General features: G+C 33.6%; 1 protein-coding gene across 8 annotated transcripts in view; it reads left to right on the forward strand.

Moving 5' to 3' along the window:
- Positions 1 to 12913, forward strand: part of JAK2 (Janus kinase 2) — a 136899-nt gene that overhangs the window by 94584 nt on the left and 29402 nt on the right. For all 8 annotated transcript variants that reach the window (XM_014860724.3, XM_044756571.2, XM_070495412.1 and 5 more), the window contains 7 exons: positions 528 to 662; positions 1784 to 1871; positions 7737 to 7864; positions 8649 to 8787; positions 10422 to 10573; positions 10733 to 10883; positions 11617 to 11753. In XM_014860724.3, the coding sequence (XP_014716210.1) occupies positions 528 to 662; positions 1784 to 1871; positions 7737 to 7864; positions 8649 to 8787; positions 10422 to 10573; positions 10733 to 10883; positions 11617 to 11753 (930 nt within the window). The remainder of the gene's footprint in view (positions 1 to 527; positions 663 to 1783; positions 1872 to 7736; positions 7865 to 8648; positions 8788 to 10421; positions 10574 to 10732; positions 10884 to 11616; positions 11754 to 12913) is intronic.

The following is a 12913-nucleotide window of genomic DNA, read 5'->3' on the forward strand; positions in this document are numbered from 1 at the left end:
AAGTGCTTTCATGTGTTTATTCACTTGTTGTTAATAACAATCCTATGGAAAAATATTGTCCCCATTCTTCAGTTGAAGAAACCAAGACAACTGCATCCCAGAGAGATTAAATAGCCTGTGCAAGGTAACACAACTCGTGAGTGGTAATAAGGAACAAGTCAGACATTCTGCCACCGCAAACCATACTTTTTGCCTTTCTGCTGCACTATTAGGAAAGGCAAACAAAGAAAAAGATTCAATGTAAATATGTGTAGATAAACATTGACACTATAAAAAAGTGATAATTATAGCTAATTCAGGGGGGTTAAGAACAAGGTGGAAGCAAAATACACTTTATTCATTAATCCTGTTTTCTGTCTTTTATCACTGTGTAAGGAAGCAGAATATAATTAATTTGGAGTCTCAAATCTGGGTTCAGTTTTTGGGGAAATATTTGCGCATGAATTTTTTTTGACTCTTTGTCATTGGACTTATTTCCTAATCGTCTCATTTTTTTCCATCTTTACTCTTTTCCTTTTCTTTTAAAGAATGAAAGCCTTGGCCAAGGCACTTTTACAAAAATTTTTAAAGGTGTAAGAAGAGAAGTAGGAGACTATGGTCAACTGCATGAAACAGAAGTTCTTTTGAAAGTTCTGGATAAATCACATAGAAACTACTCAGAGGTGTGTATGTTTTGTGTGGTTCATGTAGTTTATGGTATTTAAACACATACACTCATATGCACACAACACATTCAAGCATTCAGCTTTTTAAAATTATAGTTTTTAAAAGTGTATGTATCAAGGATCTTTCTGAGGATGGATTCTGGTTGGGCTATAGAAAATTATAAAATTTTTTTATAATAACTTATTTCCAAACTAACTACTTTTAGCATTGTGTTGTGGGTATTATTACATCTCTACATATACTAAGGCAATGATTTTCAAACTTGGCTCCTCAGAGCTTTATGGGTTCCACAGATTTCCTCCACAATTTCATCTATTTAAAAGGAAAAAATAATTGAAAGGCACCATACTAAGAACACTCTCAGTAAAATATCGATGCCTCTGGACATCATACAGATATGCTAGCTGGCAGAAACCCAGCTGCCAGTTGCCAGAGTCCTTAGGGTAGCAAGACATCACCAAACATGACATGACAAACATTTATGATACTTAAAATGTCTTAAAGGATGTTAGTGGGAGATAATGTGAAACATACTAGCTGAAGAGTTGTTTTAATCCAGAACACTGTAGTGTTGGTGATTGTGATCCTCAAGAACCACACCCAGAAGTTCTAGTCAAAAGTTCATTTGAGTTAGAGTGACATTAATACCATGCCAGTTTCTGAACCTACTTGTCATATTTTACCCACATAAAGATCGTTCTTAATTCTTTAGGAAGTGTTATTTGAAGCTCCCATCTATTTACTTCAGTCCCTTATCACTATCTCTGGTGTCTACCTCTGTTTGTACCTCTTTTCTCTACTCTAGGTGCTATAGGTCTAAGCCTGTTTATCTTGCATCATTCATGTTGCCCTGTATCATATTGCTCTCCCTGTCATTGCTATCTCCTCATTCCAGGCTTACTCAGGGGTTTCCTCAGAATGAACTCTACCATCAAGGTTGATGGCAGTTGCAAGTCCATATAAGGGGAACAAACCACATTGTAGTTTTATCTGTAGTCCTGCTGAGGATATGAAAAAGTGCATTTCTCTTAGGGCAGAGAGAATCTTTCTGAACTGTGAATACATATAGACACAAACTAATTATTTTGCATTTTTTGTATGTTTTTCTTTTCCTTAGTCTTTCTTTGAAGCAGCAAGCATGATGAGCCAGCTTTCTCACAAATATCTGGTTTTAAATTATGGAGTGTGTGTCTGTGGAGAGGAGAGTAAGTAAAACCACTGGCTTCCTTATGTTAATGGTATGCCTTTCTCAGAACATCCATTTTTCTTTATATAGAAAATTCAATTCCAGAATCATAGTTAGGTATCAGTGTAAACCGTAATTTAACAGGGGTTAAATATTATTGAAAACAAAAATGTTGTAGAACTATTCAGTTGTCTTCTAAGAAAGGAAACCAGTGACTGAAATTAACATGCAGAAAACAGTTAATATGCCTTATGTTAAAATACCAAAACAGTAGAGTATATAGTAAGTAAATGACTTTTAACCCTTTCTGTTAACCATAGCAATACAGAGTATGGCTGGTTCAACGTAACAGTGGAATAACTGGCCATTTCAGTACAAATTTATTTGGAATTATAAAGACAAAGCATATAAATGATAGAGTGAATTTTTAATGGAACTGACTGAAATGATTGGATGTTGATGCTAGCTGTATTCTGTGGCATAATTTAGACTGTTCATAAAAACTCACAAAGTTTACATTCAGAAAATTACTTATGTAATTCCCCATTTTCTATTAGTAATGTGGATTAAATACATATCCATGCTTATATAACATTTCTTCATATCTTTGAAAATTGATAGTCTTTTCAAAGGCAATGGTTTTGAAATCTGTTCTCTGGGGATGTCTCGGAGTTGATGAAGTGAGAGGAAAAGTAAATGCAGTAGTGGAGAGTTCTGCCCACTCACCCCCAACTAGAGTGGTTTTATATTTATCTCTTTTATTTATTGATGTTTCTTATAATTTTTCATTTGGGTAAAAAAAGAATACACGTCTTTACAAAGTTTGAAAACAGTGTTTTACAGCTTATAGTCCTGGTTCTTGCAGTTGCTTTTTCACTTACTTCATTGAGTCTGTGATGTACTTTTTGCACATTTAAAAGTATCTGAAATTGGGAAGTGTGATATAATCAATGGCATGCCATAGTTTAATTGGCTTTTTTTTTCTTTTATGACACATAAAATAATGGGGCATATGACAGTGGTATCCTTGAAACATAATGGTCTTAAATGCCACGTAAAATTTTTTAAGTTCTTATTCATTGTAACTTATAGATCTTTTTTCTTTTGACGCTTGCCCTGATGTAAATGTACTTGCAGTCAATTCTTGATTGGCATGTAATTGTTCCTCAAATTAATTATGGGAGGCAAAATTTTCATTAAATATGTTCTAGTTACCCAGCAAGGTTCAAAAGCAACTTTTATCACTAACAGTTGTCATATACCAAGTGAAAACTAAGTAATTTTAATATTAGATCTAGCAGAATCACAATTTGAGTTTAGATCTACAGTATGCAGTTTAAAGCAAATACATGTAGCATAGGCATGTATGAAGTATATATATTTAACAGTTTACTGGGCCATGAACTAACATGGATTACAATATGAAAGTCTGTCGGATTCTTTAAAAATATGTATCATGATGCCATGCTTAAAATTTTTACTTGAATTTTTGTGATTTTTACTTTATCTTAATTTTCCCTTTTATTGAGGTAACTGTTTTATAACATTATATAAATTTCAAGTGTGCATCAATATATTTTCATTTCTGTGTGGACTACATCATGTTCATCACCTGACATCTGATTACCACCCGTCACGTACACGTGTGCCCTTTTAGCTCTTTCACACTTCGCCATCCCCTCTTCCCCTCTGGTATCCACCAATCTATTCTCTGTATTTATGTGTTTGTTGTTTTCTTCCACATATGAGTGAAATCCTATGGTATTTGGCTTTCTCCATCTCTCTTCTTTCACTTAGCATGATGCCCTCAAGGTCCATCCATGTTGTCGCAAATAGCAAGATTTCATCTTTTCTTGTGGCTGAGTAGTATTCCATTGTATGTATATATACCACATCCTTATCCATTGATGGGCACTTAGGTTGTGTCCAAGACTTTGGCTATTGTGAATGATGCTGCAATGAGCATAGAAGTGCATATATCTTTTTGCATTCATGTTTTCGTGTTCTTTGGATAAATACTCAGAAGTGGAATAGCTGGATCATATTCTATTCTTAATTTTTTAAGGAATCTCCATACTGAATCTCAGTACTCCATAGTGGCTGCACCAGTTTACATTCCCACCAGCAGCGAATGAGGGTTCCCTTTTCTCCACATCCTCTCCAACAATTGTTATTTCTTTTCTTTTTAATAATAGGCATTCTGACAGGCAGGAGGTTATATCTCATTGTGGTTTTGACTTGCATTTCCCTAATAATTAGTGATGTTGAACATCTTTTCATGTGCCTGTTGGCCATCTGTATATCTTCTTTGGGAAAATGTCTATTCAGATGCTCAGCCCATTTTTTGATTGGGTTGTTTGGTTTTTTGTTGTCGAGTTGTATGAGTTCTTTATATATTTTGGATATTAACCCCTTATCAAATATATGATTTACAAATATCTTCTCCCAATTGTTAAGTTGCTTTGTTGGTGCTTTCCTTTGCTAAGCAGAAGGTTTTTAGTTTGATGTCCCATTTGTTTACTTTTTCTTTTGTTTCCCTTGCCTGGGAAGACATGATATTCAAAAAGATACTGCTAAGACCGATGTCAAAGAGCATATTGCCCATGTTGTTTTCTAGGAGTTTTATGGTTTCAGGTCTTACATTCAAGTCTTTAATCAATTTTGAATTAATTTTTGTTTATGGTGTAGTATAATGATCTACTTTCATTTTTTTGCATGTGGCTGTCCAGTTTTCCCAGCACTAGTTATTGAAGAGACTTTCATTTCTCCATTGTTTGTTCTTGGTCCCTGTGTCAAAGATTAGCTGTCCACAGATGTGTAGGTTTATTTCTGGGCTCTTGATTCTGTTCCATTGATCTGTGTGTGTGTTTTTGTGCCAGTCCCACACTGTTTTGATTACTATAGCTTTGTAGTATATTTTGAAATCCAGGAGTGTGATACCTCCAGCTGTGTTCTTTTTCATGAGGATTCCTTTGGCTATTCAGGATTTTTTGTTGTTCCATATAAATTTTAGGATTCTTTGTTCTATGTCTGTGAAAAATGTCATTGGGCCTTTGATAGGGATTGCATTGAATCTGTAGATTGCTTTAGGAAATATAAACATTTTAACTGTGTTAATTCTGTCAATCCATGAGTACAGAATATCTTTCCTTTTCTTTCTGTCTTCTTTGATTTCTTTTAACAGTGTTTTTTGGTTTTCATGTACAAGTCTTTTACCTCTTTGGTTAAGTTTATTCTTCTTGTTGCCATTGTAAATAGGATTGTATTTTTGATTTCTCTATTCATTGTTTGTGTCTAGACATGCAACTGATTTTTGTATGTTGATTTTGTATCCTGCAACTTTACTGTATTTGTTTATTATTTCTAATAGCTTTTTGGTGGATTCTTTAGGGTTTTCTATAGACAGAGTATTATGTCATCTGCAAATAGTGATAGTTTTTCTTGTTCCTTGCCAGTTTGGATCCCTTTTACTTCTTTTTTTTTGCATGATCACTGGTTAGAACTTCCAATACTATGTTAAATAACAGTGGTGAAAGTGGGCATCCTTGTGTTATTCCTGCTTAGAGGGAAGCTTTTGGTTTCTCTCCATTGAGTATGATGTTAGCTGTGGCTTTGTCATATGCAGCCTTTATTATGTTGAGGTCTTTTCCTTCTGTACCCATTCAGAGTTTTTTATTATAAATGGATGCTGTATCTTGTCGAATGGTTTCTCTGTATATCAATTGAGATGATCATGTGAATTCTTCATTTTGTAAAGTGGTGTAGCGCATTGATTGATTTGTGAATGTTGAATCATCCTTGCATCCTGGAATAAAGCCCACTTGATCATGTGTATCATCCTTTTAATATTATTGTATTCAATTTGCTAATATTTTGTTGAGGATTTTTGCTTCAGTGTGCATCAGTGATATTGGCCTGTAGTTTTCCTTTTGGTGCTGTCCTTGTCTGGTTTTGGTATCAGGATAATGTTGGATATGGGTCCATTTTTTTTTATTGAGTTAATGATAGGTTACAATCTTGTGAAATTTCAGTTGTACATTAATGTTTGTCACTTGTGTTGTAGGTGCACCACTTCACCCTTTGTGCCCACCCCCCACCCCACCTTTCCCCGGTAGCCACTAATCTGTTCTCTTTGTCCACATTTTTAGATTCCTCATATGAGTGGAGTCATACAGAGATTATCCGTCTCTAACTGGCTTATTTCACTTAACATAATTCCCTCAAGGTCTATCCATGTTATTGCAAATGGAATGATTTTGTTCTGTTTCATAGCTGAGTAGTATTCCATTGTATATATATATACCACATCTTCTTTATCCATTCATCTGTTGATGGGCACTTAGGTTGCTTCCACGTCTTAGCTATTGTAAATAATACTGCAATAAACATTGGGGTGCATAGGACTTTTGGAATTGCTGACTTCAAGCTCTTTGGATAGATACCCAGTAGTGGAATAGCTGGGTCGTATGGTAGTTCTATTTTTAATTTTTTGAGGAATCTCCATACTGTTTTCCATAGTGACTGCACCAGTTTGCATTCCCACCAGCAGTGTATGAGGGTTCCTTTTTCTCCACAACCTCTCCAACATTTGTTACTGTTAGTTTTAGATATTTTTGTCATTCTAATGGGTGTAAGGTGTACCTTAGTGTAGTTTTGATTTGCATTTCGGATATGGGTCCATTTTTTAATTTAAAAACAAAATCCAAGCCAGCCCTGATTGCCTAATGGTTAAAGTTTGGCACTCTCACCACTTTGGTGACCCAGGTTCATTTCCCTGTTGCGGAACCACCCCACCCGTCTGTCAGTTGCCATGCTGTGGTGGCGGCTCACATAGAAGAACTAGAAGGACTTAGAACTAGGATATACAACCATGCACTGGGGCTTTGGGGAGGGGGGAAAAAAGAAAGAAAGATTGGCAGCAGTTGTTAGCTTAGGGTGAATCTTTCCCAGCAAAAAAAACCCACCAAAATCCTTTTTTCCCTCATTTATATAACCTACCATTTATCCTTTAGAAAAAACAAAATAATTTCAATAAATTCAGATTTAAAATTGAGAACCTGAGCTTACTCCATTATAAATTATTACTAAATGACTATAAATAAACCCTAAACCCAGTTAATTACTCTATTATATAATGTGCCTTTATGTAGAAATAGCCTTGACTTTCAAGAACTTGGTCGATACTAACAGGGTTGGGAAATTTTCTATGTGTCTTAAAGGCAGTCAGGACTGATTTTAGAAGCAAACACTTGTTTCTCTGGCAAAATATATTTTAATAGTGTTTTTAAAAAATTGTTTTTAAGTTAAAGCAATGCAAAACACTCATTTTTGTAGCATAAATTAAAAGGATGAATGGAGTTCTAACTCAAATTTTCTTTTATGCCTACAATAGAATAGTCATTGCTGTTAGTTTTGTGTGAGGAAGAAGTTCAGCAAGTTTTGAATATCTAAATAGTTTTGTGGAAGAGAAATTAACTGTGTGTGAAATTTTCATTTAGTTCAAAAAAGCCACCATAATTCAGTACTAAAACATAAAGGTGTACTGCAGTAGTAGTATATAGTGTGTGTGTGTGTTTATAATACAATATATGTAATATATAATAATGTTATAACATGCTATATAACGATTATTTATTATATATATATAATTGTATATAATATTCTCTATATATAATTGTTTAGACTCTTACTTCTGGCTGTTGTGAATAAACTAAAACCCCAAAACCCAATGTATATAGCTGTTAGGTTTTTTAAAATTAGTGAATTTTATGTATTTTAATCTCTACCTATAATACCTACGTATAACTATGAAAGTATTTATAAAAGTTTAAAATTATGTATTGTATTTGTACTTGAACCTTATTATTGTTATATTTTAATGCAGATATTCTGGTTCAGGAGTTTGTAAAATTTGGATCACTAGATACATATCTGAAAAAGAATAAAAATTCTATAAATATATTATGGAAACTTGAAGTAGCTAAACAGTTGGCATGGGCCATGCATTTTCTAGTAAGTAATTAGTTTATTCTTTTATCAAAATTATTGTTTTATCTTATGAAACAATGTAATGTAGAAAGGATCTTGGCTGAGAACAAGAAATAAATCTGTAAATGGATGTTGAGTCATTTAAAATAATCTGTTAGTTGATGAAAGGGACTATTTTAGGCTTATGTTTATTTACGTAAAATCACTTTTGAAAGAAATAGTTTTGTCATCCCATCAATCTCTTAGAACTGCTGATGGACAGTGTGTAGTTTGTGTCACTTGGGTTTAGAGAATTTAACAAAAATTATGCGGAACCATGTTCTGCTAACTATGGATAGCAGAAAATCCCTGCAGAAAATACTTCATTTTTGGGTAATTGGACATTGTCTAATACGAAAGCAATATTACTAGAGAAACAATATCAGAGGGCCAGCCAAGTGATCAAACCCCTTAGCATGCACCTAAATGTTGCTGCTGAACAGAAACAGTATTTCTTATTGTCACTTACCATCTAGAAATACATACTATTTAAAATCTCAGCTTTAGAAAGTGAAGTGGCATTGGGTAGATTGAATGTATTGGTTTCATCATGTGTATAGATTATTATGTCATTTAAAATGTAAAACAGAAAGCACAGTGCTGCCATAAAATTTCCTTTTATTATCTCAAAGCATTCCTCCAAATTAATGTTTATTAGTTAATACTGTCTTACTTATTTTTCTTAAGTCCATTTTTGGGCCTTGGAGATATTAAGTACTCAAATATTTGTGGATTGGTATTTGAATGTATGTGCATTTAACTTTAATAGGAAGAAAAAACCCTTATTCATGGGAATGTGTGTGCCAAAAATATTCTACTTACCAGAGAAGAAGACAGGAAGACAGGAAATCCTCCTTTCATCAAACTTAGTGATCCTGGCATTAGTATTACAGTTTTGCCAAAGGACAGTAAGTTCTACAGAGATTGCATTTAACTTTATTAAGCTTTACTTGAAGAGTAGTATAAAAAGCATTCTAATTTTTCTCAAACTCTGTTTTATTGACATGTTCTTTGTTAATAATAAAATTTAGCTACCATTTTTAGTAATCTAAATTAAGTTATAGTCACATCCCGATCTCTTTCCATTTCTCCTTTCTTATAATTTTGTTAGTATCGACTAAAAGAGTTTTAATCCTTATGTGTGGAGGGTCAGATTTTATCCATTTTTTAATGAGAAGTTTTCTAATATTCTTTGAGCCACAAGTAAATTTTCTGAATTTTTCTTTCCTTTAGTCACTAAAGATTTGAGAAGATACATTATCTAGTTTGAGATCTTATTTAGTTTAATTGTAATTCAGATACTTTAAAACTTAAAAAAAAAATACTTTCTTTTGTGTTTGTTATCCTATTTAACACAGTTAGTTAAAGTAAAAATTTCAGTCAAATAGTTAAGAGGAGTTTTTTTGGTCCAAATAATGTTGTAATTGTATGTCATTATCTTAGCTAATTTCTCTAATTGAATCTTCTAAATTTAGAATCTAAATTGATCAGTGTTTGTGCATTGATGCATGATATCCTATTTGAGCCAATAGTGCTTAAACTTGATGGCTTATCTGATAGTGAAGACAGAGATAATGGGGCAGAAAATGTTATGGAATCTTAGATCTGCTACTAAGGGAAATTTTACACCTTGGAATGGGAGGTAAAGAAGGAGAAAATATATTCATATGGTGAAGGAGAAAAGAACCTGTACTTTTTAATCTCTTAATTTTATTGCAAAAATATTCACATTGCTTTATCAAAATATACCAAAAGATGCAACAGATTATCCTTCATTCTTATCTACCTACCTACCTATCTATCTACCTATCTACCTATCTATACCAGAATGTCAGTTAAAGTACTCCCTCCTTTGAATATCATTTTTCTGATGGGGCCAAAGACCACAGAACTTTACTTGGGAATTTCCATGATCTGAAGAAAACCTATCTGTATCAATTATGTACCCAGAATATCTTGATATAATTTAGTCATCCATCTGCCTGTTGGTCCTTGGTTTTTCATCTACAAGTTAGAATCATCACTGCTATTAATCATTAGAATAGCTGGGAATGATGTTGACGTTACCTTTACTACTTACACATTGTAAAGAAATACAAAAAAAAAAAATCAAGAGGCAATTTTAGGACAAATCTTACGGAATAATTTTTTTATTGAATTTAGAGCTAAGAGGAAAGGGTAAAGAGAGTGGGATACTAGTTAAGACACTATGGTTTAATGGAAAGAAGTTTAGTTGATCCAGGATTCATTGTACGGGATTCTAATTCTCTCCATGCTGCTAACATAAATTGTGTGACTTTGAGTAAATTATTCACTTTTTATGGTTCTCAATGTTTTCATTGTTAAAGCTGAGATAGTGAATTAGATGATATCAAAGTTCCCTTTTAGCTCTTAAGCGTGTGTACATGCTATGTGCACAGCCCCCCCCAAACAAATTAAAAAAGACCTGAGTATTCAAATCAGTTTGAAAATTATTTGCATATTGAAGAATTGTTTACTTGTGGAAACTTTTTAACCATATTTTTTTCCTATCATTTAAAAGTTCTTCAGGAGAGAATACCGTGGGTACCACCTGAATGCATTGAAAATCCTAAAAATCTAAACTTGGCAACAGACAAATGGAGTTTTGGTACCACTTTGTGGGAAATTTGCAGTGGAGGAGATAAGCCTCTGAGTGCTTTGGATTCTCAAAGAGTGAGTTTATATGGACTATGAAGTTGGGATTACTCTATATCTGTGATCTTTCATATTTCTTTCACATGATTTTGATATTTTTTAACCCATCTAATGTTAAAAAGAAGGTTGATATAGCATTATACAATTTATTCTAAATGTGTGGTTCTTTAATTATAGAAGCTACAGTTTTATGAAGATAGGCACCAGCTTCCTGCACCAAAGTGGACAGAATTAGCAAATCTTATCAATAGTTGTATGGATTACGAACCAGATTTTAGACCTTCTTTCAGAGCCATCATACGTGATCTTAATAGTTTGTTTACTCCAGGTATGTATTGATGTAGCAATCTTATTGATTCTCCAGCTTTCTATCTTTGTTGTATTTAACAAATCTTTACTAATTTTGTAATCCCTTCCAAGAAGTTCCTTGATGTCTTTTAGATCCTCTTAATTTCTTATGTTCATATGACTTTTCCTACTTTATAAGTATTCTAATCTCCTTGATTGAGCAGTCTTTCTATTTTTAAAAAAGGCTTTTTCTCCTTCAATAACCTAATTTTAGTTTGCCAGAGCAGTATAGTATAGAAGTTTATTTGGCTTATTTGACTTTTTAAAAACAATTCTTTGTTTTTTTTAACTAGTTCTCATATATTTTATAATTAATTGATTTTCTAAACATAAAGTAGATTTGGTTTTGTTTGTTCTCTTCTTTAAAAATGTAACTAAATATGTATGTATATAGGTATTTCCTTTTCGAATACTACTTGCCATTCTCGTTACAATAAGCCAGAATATAATCTTACTTTATAAATACTAAAAATACCTATTTTGGAAAGAAATCGTTTATTCTTTGCAAAAATCTTTTTTGGAAGCCTGTCAGATTGTGAGTAATAATTAAAAACTTTTATTAATATAATCTAAACTATTTGATTTTCCCTGTATCAGTTTGTATGTAGTATTTCTAATTCATTCTGATTATTTTGGTTAGCTTGAATATATATCAGTCTAACCCAGAGAATGTATTTGCCAACTTATGGTGGTAATATTCGTTATTTCTCTAGATTATGAGCTGTTAACAGAAAATGACATGTTACCAAATATGAGGATAGGTGCCCTAGGGTTTTCTGGTGCTTTTGAAGACCGAGACCCTACGCAGTTTGAAGAGAGACACTTGAAATTTCTACAGCAACTTGGCAAGGTAAGATTGTCAGAAGTTTTTTAAATAGTTAAAGTATAATCACAGAACATTTTATTTAGGAAATAAACAAGGCTTTAGAGATTCTCCAAAGTTAACTTTCCACGAAATTTTAAGGAGTGTTTGTAGGGAAAAGGTTTAGTTGTTAGATATTGGAGAAATGTTGCGTTAAATAAACAGCTGTCTTTACTGAAGCACTTCTCGGAATCTTTAGCATGTAATGTGCATATAGCATCTCCAAGAGGATGATATATTAGGCAGTATTTCCCTAGTTGACTTGACCATGGGACTTCTTGGTAGAGAGCACTTTAGTTATGAAATAGAGAAATGAGCAGTTAAGCCTTTCTACCCACCTCCTTTTTTAGTCATCTCAGGTGGAAGTAATCTGATTTTTCAGAGTCTAGATGTTGACTGGACCATGTTCACTAGCAAAAAGCATCTCTATCTGCTCAAAGGTCAGACATTCATGCATAGTGTACATATTTTAAGTAAGACCAGGAAAGACTTAGGTCTTAGCAGGTCCAATCATAGTGGTAAGCTCTCTTTCTTACCCTAAGCTTGCTAGTAAAGATTTCTGTATGGTGTGGCCTTGTAAATTGGATTTTGGCATGGACGCATTATGAAGGCCTCACTTAGGCCTTGGATCTAAGTTAAATGTTCTGATCCAGCTTCACCAGAGCTAAACATTGGGGATTATATTAACTATTGGATTAGCTATATTAATACTTTGCTGATGTTCCTCGTTTGTAAAACATTCTTGGGAATGTTTCAAGGGATGTAGCAATGGCAAAAAAAAAAGTGTACAGGTGTTTGGGTGTATTAGTTATCTATTGCTGTGTAATAAATTAACCTAAACCATAACAGCTGAAAACAACAAACCTTTATTATCACCTCATTTAGGTGAGTCTGGAATCGGGGAGCAACTTAGCTGGGTGGTTCTAGCTCAAGGTCTCTCACAAGATTGCAGTCAAGGTATCAGCCAGGGCTTGCGGTCTCATCTGAAGGCTTGACTAGGGGAAGATTTACTTCCAAGCTCACTCACATGGGTATTGACAGGCCTCAGAATATCTGCTTTCAAGCTCACTTACATGGGTCTCCCCACAGGGCTGCCTCACAACATGTCAGCTGAGAGCAGATACCCAAGGTAGAAACCACAGTCTTTT

Source organism: Equus asinus, chromosome 23 (genome assembly GCF_041296235.1).
Source record: "Equus asinus isolate D_3611 breed Donkey chromosome 23, EquAss-T2T_v2, whole genome shotgun sequence".
NCBI lineage: Eukaryota > Metazoa > Chordata > Mammalia > Perissodactyla > Equidae > Equus > Equus asinus.